The 18,017-nt window shown below is 41.9% G+C and overlaps 1 protein-coding gene across 1 annotated transcript; it reads left to right on the forward strand.

Annotated features, from left to right (window-relative positions):
• Window positions 1–586: 586 nt before the first annotated feature.
• LOC132637057 (uncharacterized) lies at window positions 587–5,208 on the forward strand. The gene is made up of 6 exons (XM_060354205.1): window positions 587–721; window positions 1,157–1,513; window positions 1,957–2,445; window positions 2,941–3,186; window positions 3,301–4,006; window positions 4,304–5,208. The coding sequence occupies exons 1-6, from the start codon at window positions 587–589 to the stop codon at window positions 5,206–5,208; spliced, it is 2,838 nt and encodes a 945-aa protein (XP_060210188.1).
• The last annotated feature ends 12,809 nt before the right edge of the window (window positions 5,209–18,017 follow it).

An 18,017-nucleotide genomic window follows, 5' to 3' on the forward strand; every position in this document is an offset into this window, starting at 1 on the left:
AGGTCTACCCAAAGAGGACCCGAATAGGCACCTTAGAAATTTTCTTGGGGTCTGTTCTACCAATGTGCATCCGGGCGTTTCAATGGAAGCAGTCAGGCTACGGCTCTTCCCGTACTCTCTAACGGGGGAAGCCACAGCTTGGCTAGATGATCTTCCTTCCGGATCCATCACTACTTGGGAGGAACTGACCGAAGCATTCCTCAAGAAGTTTTTCCCTCCATCGCGGATGTTACAACTCCGTGACGAAATCAACAACTTTCGTCAACTTCCGGATGAGGCTCTCCATGAAACTTGGACGCGTTTTAAAAAGAAAGTCAAAAGCTGTCCCAAACATGGTTTGCCCGATGGTGTGCTTCTACAGACATTTTATAGATCTTTAGATGCGGTCAACAAATCAGTGGCGAACAACATTGCAGAGGGGTCTCTTATGGATAACTCTTATGCCACCGTTTGTGAATTGTTGGATAAATTGACCGAGACTAATGAAGCATGGCACACCAGAGATTCGGAAGTGGGTGGAGGAAGTTCCTCCAAACATGTGCTCACTCGTGAGATGATCAAGAAGGAGGAAGAGAGAGATGAATCCATGGCAAAACTGGTCACCCAAATGGACCTTCTGACAAAACATGTCATGGGTGGTGGAAGCAAAAAGGTGAACGCTGTAGAAACCTGTGAAGGGGTTCCTCCGGATGAGCAATGCTTCCAAATGTATGATGAGGAGGCAAGTTATGTCAACAATCTGAGGGAGGGTTCCCGTCCGAACTACCAAGGTCCAAATCAAGGATCTTGGCGGCAAGGTCAAGGGAATCAAGGTTGGAACAAAGAACAAGGTCACTCTAATTGGAGAGATAATCGTGACAACAATCAAGGGGGTTACAACAACAATTACAACAATCATCGGAGCACAAATCCGTACGTCCCTCCAAAGGGAAATCAACCAATCGCTGGTCAACCGCCCAACAGTGACTCCGCTAATTCAAAAATTGAAGAGATGTTGTCAAGGGTATTGACAAAAGTGGAATCCACCGACACCTTCTGCAAGGAGACAAGAGATGAGGTCAAATCCATGGGTCAAATTGTTAGTTCACACTCTACCTCCATTAAACAATTGGAGTCTCAACTTGGCCAAATCTCTACAATCCTAAACCAAAGGCAGAAAGGCTCACTCCCTAGTGACACAGTTGCAAACCCAAGGAACGATGATGACCATAAATGCAACGCAATTACTACCAGGAGTGGCAGAACAGTCGGGGAAAGTGTGTCGGTGAAAGAGAATGTGCTGGGTGATGAAGATAAAATGGTTGAAGAACCCATCACTGACAAGGACCTCCCGGAAATTAATGATGCCTCGGAAAGCAAGAAAGCGGTGGATGAGGTACCAAGGGCTTCACCGCCCGTTATGAGGCCTCCCCCTCCTTTTCCCCAACGATTGGCAAAGAAAGCGGAAGATGGAAAGTTCCTCAAGTTCATAGATCGATTAAAGGAGCTCTCAATAAATATTCCATTGGTTGAGGCACTTGAACAAATGCCCGGTTATGTGAAGTTCATGAAAGATCTTGTGACCAAAAGAAGAAACCCTGGCAGTGAAACATTGGGGGCACTCATCATTGTAGCGCAATCGTCACCAAAGCTTTGGTGCACAAAAAAAAAGATCCCGGAGCATTCACAATTCCATGCACCATCGGTAATTACAAGTTTGCTAAAGCTTTATGTGATCTTGGAGCAAGCATCAATTTGATGCCGCTTTCTATATTCAACAAGTTGGGATTGGGCACCCCCCGTCCTACCACGATGAGATTACTTATGGCAGATAGAACCGTAAAGAGGCCCATTGGTATTTTTTATGATGTGCTTGTAAGGGTGGATAAATTTATTTTTCCGGCCGATTTTGTGATCTTGGATTGTGAAGTTGACTTTGAAGTTCCCATTATCTTGGGAAGACCATTCTTAGCCACAGGGCGTGCCCTCGTGGATGTGGAAAGAGGTGATCTGAAATTTAGAATGAATGATGAAGAGATCACTTTCCATATTTGCAAGTCAATGAAACAACCGACGGATATGAGTGTTGTGTCGGTTATTGACACAATTGATGAAGCAATGGAGACAACCATAGAACAAGAGCATATAGGTGATATGTTGGAGGCGGTGATAATGAATTATGAATGGGATGACGAAAAAGAATTTGAGGAGATGGTCAATGCACTGATTGGAATGGGGTCTTATCACCTCAATCCAAAGAAACTCGATCTTGACTTGGAAAACCGAGCAGCTCCTCCTGCAAAACCTTCAATTATTGAGCCTCCTACTTTGGAACTCAAACCTCTTCCTTCACATTTGAGGTATGAGTTTCTTGGACTCAACAACACATTGCCTGTGATTATTTCTGCCCGGTTGACTGATGAGCAAAGAGAGAGGTTGATGGTGATCTTGAGAAGATACAAAAAAGCTATCGGGTGGAGTATTGCGGATATTCAAGGGATTCCACCCGGTATTTGTACACATAAAATTCAGCTTGACGAAGACTGTGAGCCAAGCGTTGAACATCAAAGGAGGTTAAATCCTCTCATGCAAGAGGTCGTAAAAGTTGAGATAATCAAGTGGTTAGATGCCGGGGTTGTGTACCCCATTTCGGATAGCTCATGGGTGAGTCCGGTTCAATGCGTACCAAAAAAAGGTGGGATCACCGTGGTTGCAAATGATAAAAATGCGTTGATTCCCACTCGTAAGGTTACCGGATGGCGTGTTTGCATGGATTATTGGAAGCTGAATAAGTGGACCAGAAAGGATCACTTCCCAATGCCATTCATGGATCAAATGCTTGATAGGCTTGCGGGTAGAGATTATTATTTCTTCCTTTATGGGTATTCCGGGTACAACCAGATCACCATTGCTCCCGAGGACCAAGAGAAAACTACCTTCACGTGTCCTTATGGGACCTTTGCTTTCAAGAGAATGCCTTTTGGGTTATGTAATGCACCCGCAACATTTCAACGTTGCATGATGTCTATTTTCTCCGATATGGTTGAGGAATCCATTGAAATCTTCATGGATGACTTTTCCGTAGTTGGGGATTCATTTGATGAATGCTTGCAGAATCTTGCCCAAGTATTGAAACGATGTGAAGAGACAAATTTGGTTCTAAATTGGGAGAAGTGCCTCTTCATGGTTAGAGAAGGCATCGTCTTGGGGCACAAGATTTCGGAAAAGGGGCTTGAAGTTGGTCAAGTTAAAATTGAGGTTATTGTTAAGCTTCCCCCTCCAATTTCCGTTAAAGGTGTTCGTAGCTTCCTTGGGCTTGCTGGGTTTTATATAAGATTTGTCAAGGATTTCTCAAAAATAGCCAACCCTCTATGCAAGTTGTTGGAGAAGGAGTCGAAGTTCGTATTTGATGATTCTTGTTTGAAGGCATTTAAGGTTTTGAAAGAGAGACTCACATCGGCTCCTATCATCATTGCCCCGGACTGGTCTCAACCCTTTGAGCTGATGTGTGATGCAAGTGGTTTTGCTATGGGGGCTGTTCTTGGCCAGAAGCGAGATAAGATTTTTCACCCAATTTACTACGCAAGCAAGACTCTGAACAGTGCCCAAATGAATTACACTGTCACAGAACAAGAGTTGCTAGCTATTGTGTTTGCCTTCGAGAAGTTCCGGGCTTACTTGTTGGGCACCCATGTGATTGTTCACACCGATCACGCAGCCTTACGTTACCTCATGACAAAGAAAGATGCAAAACCGAGGTTGATACGTTGGGTCCTTCTCTTGCAAGAGTTTGACTTTGAAGTCAAAGATAGAAAAGGGTGTGAGAATCAAGTGGCGGACCACTTGTCTCGTCTTGAAGAAGGTGGGCGTCCATTGGACGGCCTAGAAATCAATGAGTCATTTCCGGATGAGCAAGTAATGGCGGGGTCGCATGACATGATCCCTTGGTATGCCGATTTTGCTAACTTCCATGCAAGCGACATTATGCCAGTGGATTTGAGCTTCCACCAAAAGAAGAAGTTTTTGAGTGATGCCCGGAAATTCTATTGGGACGAGCCATATCTATTCAGGGTTTGCGCCGACAAAATCATAAGGAGGTGCATACCCGAAGTAGAAATGATGCCCATCATCGAAGCTTGTCACTCATCACCGGTGGGTGGACATCATAGTAGCTCAAGAACGGCGGCTAAGGTTTTTCAAAGTGGTTTTTATTGGCCGACAATCCATCAAGATGCTCATGACTTTGTGAAAGCTTGTAATCAATGTCAAAGGCATGGGGGAATATCAAGAAGGCATGAGCTACCAATGACACCGATTCTCGAAGTTGAATTGTTCGATGTATGGGGCATTGATTTTATGGGTCCATTTGTAAGCTCCTACAGTAACAGGTACATTCTTGTGGCAGTAGACTATGTATCCAAATGGGTGGAAGCCGTCGCGCTCCCCAACAATGAAGGAAGAAGTGTCACTGTATTTTTGAAAAGGGTTATCTTGTCAAGGTTCGGAACTCCAAGGGTAATCATTAGTGACGGGGGCTCTCATTTCTGCAATCGATTATTCAAGACTCTTCTTGAGAAGTATGGGGTCAAGCATAAAGTGTCCACCCCGTATCATCCCCAAACAAGTGGCCAAGTTGAGGTCTCAAATAGAGAAATTAAGAGCATCCTTTCCAAAACAGTGAATGCTAACCGGACTGATTGGTCAAGGAAATTGGATGATGCCCTATGGGCATACCGAACAGCCTACAAGACACCAATTGGCATGTCCCCATATCAACTGGTATTTGGAAAAGCCTGTCATCTTCCGGTGGAACTCAAACATAAGGCATTGTGGGCCTTGAAAAAGTTGAATCTAGAATGGGGTGATGCCTCAAACTTGAGGTTGGAGCAGATGAACGAACTCGATGAATTTCGACTAAAGGCATATGCGAGTTCTTCACTCTACAAAGCCCGCATGAAACACTTCCATGACAAGGAGATCTTGCAAAGAGAGTTCAGCATCGGAGATCGGGTATTGTTGTTTAACTACAGGCTCTGGTTGTTTCCCGGGAAGTTGAAATCCAAATGGTCTGGCCCGTTTGAAATCACGCAAGTGTTCCCATCTGGAGCCATTGAACTTGTTTGCCCAAGTGGTAATAAAATCAAAGTGAATGGGCAAAGGGTGAAACATTACTGGGGATCTCAGAATGAAGCAAAGATTATCGAGGTCTTCATCCTCAACGAGCCATAAAAGGGCTAAACAGGTATCAACGTCGTGCTGCGACGTAAAATCAAGCGCTTCTTGGGAGGCAACCCAAGTTTCATTTTCATGTGTTTATTGTTCTTTTACGATGTTTTGATGTGTGTCCAAGTGTGTAGGAATAAAGTGTGCACAAAGAAGAAGAATTGGAAAAATGCCAACTGACACCACATGCGACACCACATGCGAATCGCATGTGGTGTCTGCCATGGCAAATGCGTCTCGCATCTGATGCCAAAATTCAGTCATTGAGAACAAAAGTTTCTGTCATCATATGCGATGGAGTGTCACAACATGCGACTCGCATGTCACACATGCGACATCATGTGCGAGTCGCATGTTGTGCAGGTAGGTGAAAGTTCGCGGGTCGACCCGACCCGACGGAAACGTTTTGTTTAAAATAAAATAAGGTAACCGTTCATCTTCAGTTACAACTTCAGGATTCCCTCTCCTCCCATTCCTTCTTATCCCCTACATCATCCCATAATTCCATTTCACTCTAATCATCTTTAATCACCTCCCCAAATCCTGACTGGTATTTACTTCTTTTCCCCTGAAAACAAAGGATTTCAAGGTCTCCTACTTTCATTAACTTTCAAGGTATGTCGACTTTTCGCTCCTGTAATTAGTGGGTATTTACTACTTGCTCAATTCCATGTCATTATCATGCCGTAGTACCGTACCACTCGTTGTATTTAGTTAGTCGGGTAGATCTATTTTATGTGATTTTGTGGGTTGATTAAGAATTGATGAAAAATGGGGAATTCTTGAGTACCCATGATTGTGTAGTCCATCTAGGAATTGGTTGTTAATGACGAATGAGATAATGACTGGGGAATTCTTGAGTACCCAGTTGCTGTAAGAATTGTTAGTTTAGGCTCGCTCTTAACTCATGTGATTAAATGCCTAAATGACCCTTTGAATGCCTGAATGGTGCGGAAATATGATCGTTCGCCAAAATGGGGAATTCTTAAGTACCCATGGCACCTTACCTGTGAAGTAGGACCCGTGATGCCTTTTGGATTACAAAGTGTCATTGTCTGTTGTGAAGAACAATCATCGAATATAGATGTGTGTGAGTAATTTAATAGAATTTTTCCAATGATAGACGGGGGAAAACGATATTAACGGAAAAAGTTACTTAAACATATTTTGTTTTGTTTGTGTGCATCTGTGTTAAAAACAAAACTCGAGTGACTCACATGCGAGCATCATATGCGATGCGCATGTTGCACATGCGAATCGCATATGCTGCAGCATGTGGTGACAGTGAGACACTCACAAGTAGTGATCTCACTGTCATCATATGCGACACCATATGCGAGTCGCATGTCACACATGCGACTCACATGTAGTGATTCGCATGTGGTGCCACCGTAAAAAAAAAAAAATTGTTTCTTTATCGTTGTTAAAGGAACACCATAAATAATGGGTATATTTTTGTATGTTGTGCAGGATGGCTCGTTCAAATCAACCTCAAGGTGGAGGAAAACGAGCAACACGAAGACGAAAAGACAAGGCACCTGCTGATCCCGTCCCCCAGTCTGAAGAGGGGACACATGGGGCCTCCTCTCCTGAACCCGAGGATGCTGTAACCAGAGGTCAACGGAGGGAAGCAATAGAGCAACGGTTTACCGTGCCTGGATCTAGGGAACTATATAAGACTTGGAACACAATTAAGCCCGATGGGAATCCAGTCCGGGGCCTCATTGTTGAAAAGAGAGTCACTCTACAAGGGCTGCACGACCAATGTCCGGGAATCATTCGCAAGCTGGAGACCTTGAGATGGACTTATTTCATGCAACCCGCTACATACTGCCCGGCCCTAGTAATGGAATTCTACGCAGCTTATGCAGCCACCTTAAATGCGAAGAAGTCGCGCCGCCAACCAAAGAAAAACTTGGAACATTTGTGTTGGGTTCCGGTTCGGGGGAAAGAGATTGATTGTGCTGCCGATACCATAACATCCATTCTATATGAGCAACGCCGCGAAACAGACCCTATTGAAGGATGGCCTCCGGTAAGTTCGGAATATGAATTGAAGATGGAGAACCCGGAGGAGCATCGAGAGTGGGCTGCTTCAATAATTGCCTCTGGGACTCCACCATGGCTAGATCCATCGGTCACAATTGAGAAGAACACTTTCAACCGCGAAGCAAAATTTTGGCTATCTCTCGTATCATCGCGGGTGATTCCTTCCAAGAACAACACCAACATACCTATTGCAAAGTGTATTCTCATTGCTTCGCTCATGTCGGGCCATCTTGTCAATGTGGGGGAAATTATCCGAGACCACATCAAGAATTCGTCCACTCAGAAGAGCACATCGCTCCCTTTTGCCTGTTTGATTACTGAATTATGCCGCCGGACAGAGGTTCGTCATATTCCTCGGGTGGATAGGAATGTACCGGCTGATCAAATGATTGATTACACCAAATTGGAACCGGGAACTAGGAAGCGAAAGCGGGTGAGCACAGAGCCGAGAGCTTCGGGGACACCACTTGATGCTCATATTCTTGAGTCCGAAGATTTGGCCACCGATGATGAGGAGACCACTCCTAGCACAGCCCCTCGAGCACCGAGGTCTGACCCTCCGAGTTCTTCCACTACAGTTCCTACTGATACGGTTCCGCCATCTACCACAGCAGCTCGTGGAGTGTCTGCCGAGGGTATGCGAGTGCTCCGGGCAGCAGATGCTAAAGTTAATTGGTTGGTTGAGCGGCTCCCCAATTTTGTGAAGGAGGCGATTGAGGCAGTAATGGCACCCTACACTCAGGCGATCACAGATATTAGAAAAGAGCAGGACAAAATTAAGGAGCATGTTCGCCACATTGATCGTCGGTTGGAACAGATTGAGGGGGGCAGTGCAGGCGGTCTTCCTGCCATTCGGGCGGACCTAGCTAAAGTCAAGAAGGACATTCGGGTATTGAAAGCCCATGACATTGAGCTCAGTGCACCCATTCTACCATCCGGTGCCTCCTTATTCTCCACTGGGCCCACAGCGCCTGCCATGCCTTCGGACAAAGGGGTGGAGGAGTCAGGTGGAAGGACGAAGAAACTGAGAAAGAAGAGGAAGAAGAGGGGGAAGAAAGCGAGGAAGAGTTTGATGAGGAGCTGTAGGTTGACCCAGCTGTTGAGGAGGCACGTACGTCCGCCCGAGCTGCTGGTATCGCTGAAGACGAGATAGACACATATGTGGCCATGCAGCAGTCCCTTGAGGCGAGCAGAAAATCCAGGGGGGCCTCTCAACCCCCGAGGGCGGGTGAGGCCAGTTCATCCACCGCTCCTCCTGCTGACACACGACTGCCCCCGTCTGTGGGACCTGAGATATTGACACCCGAGAGGAAGGGTGATGCCGCGACGCTCCCATTGATAGTACCTCCGTTGGAGGTCCTCCCTGCTGATCAGACACCATCGGACGCCAAGCGTCCATCGTGAGTTACTCATCCCTTGTACTACATTTGATGCATTGGGGACACTACATATTCCTTTTGTTGGGGGTAGGACAGCTCACGCATGTTTTTTTTTTTTTATTGTATATGTTTGTTTTTATCGTTTTAGGATAAGCTCATGTTTAAGTTTGTTCACTTGTACTTTGTCATTGCCAAGTATAATAGTGATGGTTGATCGGTTTATAAATTTTTCTTGTTTCGCTTTTCCATCGTATTTTGATAACACCCCTCCCAAAATTCTTGCATATGTACTCAGAGAGGAGGAATAACACTAACATGGCTCATTTGGTGACACACAAATGTTGTGCAAGTCTAGAATGATGGGTTGAGAAGTAGTTAGAAGTTAGCAAAGTAATCCATGTGCCATGTGTGTGAAAGGTTATTGTTCTAGTCTTGTGCGTAATTGTGATCTAGAACTTGCCTGGAAAGTATCTCAAGGCGAAATACTAAACTACACTTGTTTGAAAAAGGATATTAGGCTCTCTTTGGACTGCCACGAAACCTAAAAACTCCTACCCATTGCATTGATATCCTAGTTAACCCATTTCGAGCCGTAACTTTGTTTTTCTTTTCTTTCATTACAACCTTGCGACAGGCCCCATTCCTTTTTCCCTTGTTTACCCATTTTTCAGCACCCTATCTCCCTAAGCAAATCGAATACGCTACAATAGGCGAAAACGCATAAGTTTGGGGGTGTTAGTAAAAAAAAAAAAATGTAGATATTTGTGTAAAAGAAAGGTGTGTATATGTACATGCAAATCGTAGATTTAGCAGTGAAAGCAAGGGTGTGAATAATGGTTGTGATGAAAGGAATAAGTGGGGAAACTAGAGAAGCAATAACGATATTGGCAAAAGGAGTCACGAATTGGCAGATAATGCTTAAATGTTGAAAAAGGTACGGATTAGGTGAAGGGAGCGTGCTCGAAAATGCTTAGGGAGACGTCAAGTCACTCTTACCCAAATCTCACCCCACCGTAACCCCGAACCTTAGCTATGACCCGCAAGTCCTAATTGATTTTGAACAAGTGTGTTTACATTAGTGGAGAAATACTTAAAGGGCAAGCATATGGCACCACATTTTTTGTACTTGTACTTGTTCTTTTCTGAGTGTGAGTGGTTCTCTCCTTATTCGTCTTTTGTCCCAGTTGCTATTCGTGAATATGTGTGTGTGGGACTTTCTTTGGTCTCTTTGTGAGGGCATATGGATTACTAGGCTCAACGAAAGAATTACTTCTTGACGCTTCATTTGAAGCCATTTCTTTTAAAGATAGAGTAACCTTGTGTCATCAAGTGCAGCAGCCGGTTAATTCCCACCTTTTGAGGAAAGGCACCACGTCTCGCAACAAGAGGGAGGGGAACTCGTATTTTGAATAACTATGTTTTGACTGGTCACGATCATCATTGTAGTACCTAGTAATTGGCATATGTTGTAGTTCTGTTTTAAATGCTTGAGGACAAGCAAAAGTACAAGTTTAGGGGTGTTGATGAGTCGTGAAATTACGTGATATTCGACACCAACTACTTAGTCTTTTGCACATCCCCAAGTACTTTTGATGTCGTTTCTCGTGTTTTTGTGACAATTTGCAGAATAACATATGCCGGAAGTAACTTGAAGGAAAATGAAGGAAAACGAACCAAAAAGTCAGCTGAACTGAACAATGGCATCACATGCGAGTCGCATGTGCTACCTGCGAATCGCATGTGATGCAGCATCTGCTGACAGAAAGAGACGAAAGAAGAAACCATGTGTGACACCACATGCGACACCATATGCGAGTCGCATGTTGCACATGCGACTCGCATATGATGTCGCATATGCTGCTCAACAGACGATTAAGATTGTCACACATGCGATGGTTTGGTGCAACATGCGACTCGCATGTTGCACTTGCGACACCATGTGCGAGACGCATCTGGTGCACAGGGGCATTTTTGTCTGGAAATTGTTCCCGTTTTGGACATGCTATAAATAGATTGTCTAGGGTTTTGGATCAATTATTCTGTAGTTTTTAGCATAAACCTTGGGTGGAGTTCATTTATTGTTGGTTGGTGAAGTATTTAAGAGATTCTTTTGGCTTTTGTTATCTTCTCCATCCAACACCTTTGTAAGATTTATGCATACATTGTACTTGATTGTTTTATCTTTAATGAATATTAGTAGCTAATCCTCCAACTAAGGTTGTGGGATCAAATGTGTTAGTTATGTGATTGGGTTTCATATTCATACTACATTTATATGCTAGTGGTGTTTTCTATTAGCTCTTCAAGCATTAATGTCTTGTGATGGTGTACAACATTACTTGTGCCTTAATACCATTACTTTGCTTGGAAAAGAAAGTAGAGGTTAGGAAAAGAGTTAATAGCAACAATTTGGGTCATTAAATCCATCTAATAGCTTGAGCTAGGAATAGGAAAGCTAGTTGAGGCTACATGGGAGTTCTGTTAAAGGAAACATTCTAGGGCTTGGAAAAGCCTAGGATGAAAATTGCTGAGTTGGTTGGAAAACTTTTGGCAAGAATCACGTAACCCTTGGCTTAACGCACCTAGGCATATAAATAAGTTGAATTGATACCCAATCGTATTACTCTCCATTTGAACCACAACCTTAGCCCCATTTACCAATTGTTTACATTCTATAACCATTCTCAGTTTTTAATGAACAAACTACAATCAAACTTTTATTATATTACCCTTCCCCTGAAAATATAGACTAACAGTCGGGTGTTACACTTATTAAGTATTCTTCTTCATCGTATTCTCTGTGGGATTCGACCCCAACCTTGTTGGGTTCTATATTTGACAACGACCGCTTACTCCTGATATTAAAGGTGTAATTTGGGCGTATCAACAATCTCGCCAACGTCGGCCACAAAGTGTCCGACGAACGACTTATGCTCTGTCTTCTGCGTGGTTATCGGAAGAATATAAAACTTTTAGAACAACGGTGTAGCATCGTACTCCTCTCCCATCTTTTGACGTTGTACGGTCGATGCTCGAACTTGAGGAAGACAGCCATGGCGAGGACGCCATTCACGACTCCCGGTCGAATGCTGCTCTCGTTTCCCATAATATTATTCCTCATAATTTCTCTGGTAATGGGCAGCCCAACAATTCTAAAAATACCTTCAATAATCGGGGAAATTCTCACAATCGTGGAAAGAAGAACAACCGCGGTTGCAGCGGCGGCAACCGCAACAGCAACCGCGGTGGCACGAAGAATGGGCAGAGCAGCGGCGGGGGCAGCCGGAACAACGCCCAGGCCAACCAGCCCGCCGCGTCGCAGCACCAAGGGGCCACTGCCCTGTCTTGGTTTTTCCCCCCTTGGGCTGCTTGGGGGCCACAGCCGTGGGCCACCCCACCGTGCCCTTACCCCACCACAGGGTGGCAGCAGCCTCGCGGCTGGCAGCAGCCACGCCCAGCCCCGTCACAGCAGGGCGTTCTCGGAACTCGTCTTCCACAGTCGTTCTATTCGGAAACCCCGTCATCACATAGTGGGTATGCGCCCACACATATTGACCAAGCTATGCATACAATGTCCTTGAATCCGCCCGATGACAACAATTGGTACATGGACACCGGAGCCACATCTCACATGACTAACTCCCAAGGTACTCTCTCGTCTTACTATCAATTGAGCAAAAACAATGGCATTGTTATTGGTAATGGTAACATGATTCTGATTCGTGGTTATGGTCATACATCTTTTCAAGTAAATCCCTCCCTAAACCTGAAAAATGTTTTACATGCACCTAAACTCATCAAAAACCTTATTTCCGTTCGTAAATTTACTATCGATAATATGGTTTCTGTTGAATTTGATCCTTTTGGCTTTTCTGTGAAGGATTTACGGACGGGGAGCAAACTCATGAGATGTGAGAGTTCGGGTGATCTTTATCCATTCTTCAAAAATTATCGAGCTATCTCGTCTTCCGCACCATCTGTTTTTACCGTCATCTCTCCTCATATTTGGCACTCCCGTTTAGGTCATCCGGGGGATGTAATTCTTAGTTCTTTACGTAGTAGTAATTTGATTGAATGTAATAAGGCTCGAAACAATGTTTGTCATTCTTGCCCTTTGGGGAAATTAATTAAAATGCCTTTTTATGACTCTCTTTCAACTACCACTATGCCATTTGACATTGTTCACAGTGATTTATGGACTTCACCTGTTCCTAGCTCCTCTGCTCACAAATATTATGTTTTATTTCTTGACAATTATACTAATTTTCTTTGGACTTTTCCCATCAAAACAAAGTCCCAAGTTTATGATTGTTTCTTGTCTTTCCGGATTTTCATTCGCACTCAGTTTGAAAAAGAAATCAAAACTTTTAAATGTCACAAAGGGCGTGAATTTGATAATGGTCCTTTTCATAAATTTTGTGAACAAAACGGGATGCTTTTCCGATTTTCTTGTCCTCACACCTCACCCCAAAATGGTAAGGCGGAACGAAAAATTAAGTCTATAAATAATATTGTTCGTACACTTCTTGCCCATGCATCTATGCCCCCCTCCAATTGGCATTACGCCTTGGCCATGGCAACGTACCTACACAATATTCTCCCTTCTAAAATCTTAGCATATAAGACACCCACTCAGATTCTTTATCTAAAGAATCCATTCTACTCTCATCTCCGAGTTTTTGGTTGTCTATGCTTTCCTCTCTTTCCTTCCGCACAAATTCATAAGCTACAATCTAGGTCCACTCCGTGTGCTTTCCTAGGGTATCCTTCCAATCATCGGGGGTACAAATACTATGATTTATCGAGCCGAAAAATAATCATAGCCCGGCATGTGTGGTTTGATGAAAACTCCTTTCCATTTTCACAAATAAATAATCCATCTCCTACCTCATATGAGTTTTTGGGTGATGATAATTCCCCATTGAGAATACATTTGTTGCATGACCAGGCCGCTGCTCCGCAAATGCGGCCCCCTCCGCCTTCTGCAACCCAACACCCGAGCTCACCCATCTCCTCTCCTCCCTCGTCGCCTATCCAGCAGGTCCCTCCCACCACCTCAGCTACCCGCCAGCTCCTTCCCACTCTTGTCGCGGCACAACCAGCAGTCCCGCCACTATCAGCCCCTCCTTCTCCCTCGCTGCGTCACCACGGCAGCAGCCCCATCCCTGCCAGCCCCCCACCCGTTCCTCGCATGACTACACGTAGTCAACATGGGATATTTAAGCCGAACTTGAAATACGATAATCAAGCCTTAAGTGTCACCAACAATTCCATCTCCCCTATTCCCCGGAATCCAGTTAGTGCACTTAATGACCCGAAATGGAAAAATGTTATGCAAGATGAATATAATGCTCTTATTGATAGTAAGACTTGGGAGCTGGTCCCTCGTCCTTCAAATGCTAATAATATTCGGTCTTTATGGATTTTTCGGCATAAAAAGAAATATGATGGTTTTTTTTAGAGGCATAAAGCCCGTCTTGTAGGTGATGGCAGGTCTCAACGGGAAGGTGTTGATTGTGACGAGACTTTTAGTCCGGTTGTCAAACCGGCAACTATCCGTGTGGTTCTTACTATTGCTTTATCTCACTCTTGGCCCATTCACCAACTTGATGTAAAGATTGCTTTCTTACATGGCAACTTAAATGAGACCGTCTATATGTATCAGCCCTTGGGATTCCGGGATCCGGCTCGTCCCAATCATGTTTGTCTCTTGCGTAAGTCTCTTTATGGCTTGAAACAGGCACCACGAGCATGGTATCAGCGTTTTGCTGATTTTGTGGCAACCATTGGTTTCTCGCATAGTACATCTGACAACTCTCTCTTCACTTATTGTCGTGGAAAGGATATTGCTTACATTTTGTTATATGTGGATGATATTATTCTAACTGCATCTTCAGACTCTCTCAGACTCGGTATGATGTCCAAGTTAGCTACGAAATTTGCAATGAAAGACTTGGGTCCGTTGAGCTATTTTTTGGGGATTGCCGTCTCCTGGGACAAAAATAGCCTATTCATGTCTCAGAGTTCTTATGCAGAGGATATTCTTGACATGGCAGGCATGTCACAATGTAAGACTTGCCCCACACCAGTTGATACAAAAGGCAAACTCAGCGCCACTTCGAGCGCCCCGTATGAAGATCCTACGAAGTATCGTCGTCTGGCAGGTGCTTTGCAATACTTGACATTTACTCGGCCGAACATATCATACGCAGTCCAACAGGCTTGCTTGTTTATGCATGATCCCAAAGTCGAGCATATGGAAGCATTAAAATGCATTTTGCGTTACATTCGAGGTACGATTGAATTTGGTACACATTTATACAAAACCTCTCTACAGTCACTACTATCATATACAGATGCTGATTGGGGAGGATGTCTAGACACTCGACGCTCCACATCGGGTTATTGTGTAAATTTTGGGGATAACTTGATTTCTTGGTCTTCAAAGCGCCAACCTACTCTATCTAAGTCTAGTGCTGAAGCTGAGTACAGGGGGGTTGCTAATGTTGTCTCTGAATCTTGTTGGATTCGTAATCTGTTGCTTGAACTCAATTGACCTATTCGTAAAGAAACTTTGGTCTATTGTGACAATGTGAGTGCCATTTATTTGTCTGGAAATCCGGTACAACATCAACGTACCAAGCATATTGAAATGGACATTCACTTTGTTCGTGAAAAGGTTAGACGTGGAGAGGTTTGTGTCCTACATGTTCCGTCCCGTTATCAGATTGCCGACATTTTCACCAAAGGTCTTCCGCGTGTACTATTTGATGATTTTCGAGACAGTCTAACTGTTCGTAAACCTACCGCTTTGACTGCGGGGTGTGTTAGATTATGTAAATATTTAGTCAAATATATTTGTAATCTTCTATTTTAGGATAGCATATGTTAGAATTAAATTAGTCAATTTAGTTCCTAATTTGTAGCCTACAATTATGTTGTAAATGCTGTATATTAACCTATGGAATGAATGAGAATAGACACGGCAAATATTCTCTTACAATAAAAAACCGGCGAGTTGTGAAAATCATCAAAACTTTCCTATTTCGTATACAATCTTACCAAATGAGCAAATCATGGTTCATAGCAAAATTAATACGCTACTAGAAGACATTTTTAGAAAATACAATGTCAATTGATCGAACTTTAGTTCAATAAAAAGGAAAATTGAACATGGGTTGTAATGTAAATACTCCTTAATGCAATTGGTAAATGGTTGGTAGAGTAAATTTGTTATAAATATAGGATCAACTTGTATATCTTTTTAAATATTTGATATAAATGATTGGTAAATATATCTACCGACTTATGAATATTTTTTTACAAAATATAAACTTATGAGTCAAGTTTTACAATTATAAAAAATTGAAATCATGATTTGAAATCCCAAATCATACCTTTTTTGATAATTTGAAATTTGAAATCATGATATGAAATTGAAGTGGAAATTGCATAAACAAACGCTGATTTGAAATTAAAATATCACGATTTCATATCACATGATCAAACGCCTACTTAATTAGTGTGACATTTGAAGACAATGAAGAGTAGCTTAAACTTTAGATGAAAAAATAGTACTATAATTTATAAATAAAAATAATTTAATGTAATTTTTGCATATTGTTCTTGAAAATTTGTTTTTAATTTCACATATTTTATAGCTAAGATCACAACCTCAAAAGTATTTCTTTAGGACCCATTGGCCATGAGAATTATTCACTTTTTTTCGAAATATTTTACACTTTATTTGAAAATTAGTGTTTGACCATAAAAAATTTCAATTTGAAAAACAACTAAAATTCTGTTTTTTTTTTTTTCATTTTCAGTATATTCAAACAACTAAATATTCTTTGCAAAAATTGTAACCAAACGCATTTCAACTTTAACAATTTCAAATAAAATGGAAAATATTTGATTTTATGGCCAAACGCCTACTAATAAATTGTAACGGAAGAGAATAACAACGTTTTAAGTAACTTCTGTAATGTGTTCTAAAACTTGTAAAGAAAAGTAAAAAACAATTACACGTTGTATACACCTGTGTGCATGGTACAATTGAAACAGGAAAAGGACATGAGCAGACTGGCCATAGGAGTATTGGACTTGCAAAATGTGACTTATCATACGTCCTATCTGCATTGACTATTACGTCGTCGTTTTGGTGACAGTACAGCTCCCAAGGAAAACAAACGGGTACGGTAGGGTCCATATAAAAAAATGGTCCCGAAGAAAGCAGACACTGGAAAATGACTAAACTCACACGTGGCCTACTAAAGATTATATACTATCACAAGTAGATAATACATTGTACTCGATAGGGACCATTTACCCCTCCCCCCCCTCCCCCTTTTCTTTCGTAAAAATCTTTTAAATTTTTTATCGTTTACAAATTTTATATAGTCTTATGATCTTTTTACGATAAATTTTCATTTTATATACATAAGAGATTTAAAAAATATATATAAGAGATTTAAAAAGGTCATTTTCTTTTATTCAAATTGTAAGAGGGTAAGAGATTCTATTTTCACCGCTTGTTTGATGTGGTGTATGTATTAGGGGTGTACAAAGTAAACCGATAAACCGCACCAAACCTATAAATCGAGTCAAACTGAGAAAAAAATCTGACTAGTGATTTGGTTTGACTTGGTTTGGTGTTGAAAAAAAAACCCGACCATAATTGGTTTAGTTTGATTTTAGCTAAAAAAAAGTCAAACCGAACCAAACCAACCCGACATTACATTTATTCAAGTTTTAAAATATTTATTTGTAATGTAATTTATAAATATTTCTTAAATTTTTTCGTAGTTTTTAATCTATTATCATATTATTAAAGCTTGAACTTAGAATTTTGAATGCGAATAAGTTTTATATCCTGTGGATGTTAGTAACTCGTATAAAGTCTAAACCAAAATCAAGTCAACACTAATACTAGCAAAAGAAATTCAATTTACCACTAGGAATGACAATAATGTTGGATATCTATTCTTTAGTTTTGCATAATTGGTTTAGAGAGTGAAAATACATAACTTAAGTTTTTTTTTTCTTGTCATGTAAATAATACTTATTAGCCGTACTTATTTTAGTATGACTTAGTATTTTTAGATGATGGTCATTTTCTTTATGGTTTATTAATTAGCAATATTTATTTTAATCGATTTTATTATCTTTTGTTGAATATTTTAATACAACGTCATCACTCTTCTCACATTTTGTGCTATTTTCTTATGAAACACCTTAATTACATAGTTGTATCTTACTAGGACTAAAGAAATATTTGAAGTAAAAGTTATATGTTTTGTATCAAGAATATTCTGGAAAAAAAAATCCGAATAACCCGAGACAACCCGAGGTTGAAAACCCCGAATCTTATTGGTCTGGTTTGGTGTA

This window comes from Lycium barbarum, chromosome 4 (genome assembly GCF_019175385.1).
Source record: "Lycium barbarum isolate Lr01 chromosome 4, ASM1917538v2, whole genome shotgun sequence".
In the NCBI taxonomy this organism is placed as follows: Eukaryota; Viridiplantae; Streptophyta; class Magnoliopsida; order Solanales; family Solanaceae; genus Lycium; species Lycium barbarum.

Bases quoted from the DNA above. Each gene is read 5' to 3' on its own strand.
- LOC132637057 (XM_060354205.1), top strand. From the start codon at position 587: ATGGCAAAACTGGTCACCCAAATGGACCTTCTGACAAAACATGTCATG. The intron at 722-1,156 runs GCAAGTTATGTC...AACCAAAGGCAG, and splicing joins TCCAAATGTATGATGAGGAG to AAAGGCTCACTCCCTAGTGA. The intron at 3,187-3,300 runs GGGCACAAGATT...CTTGGGCTTGCT, and splicing joins TTAGAGAAGGCATCGTCTTG to GGGTTTTATATAAGATTTGT.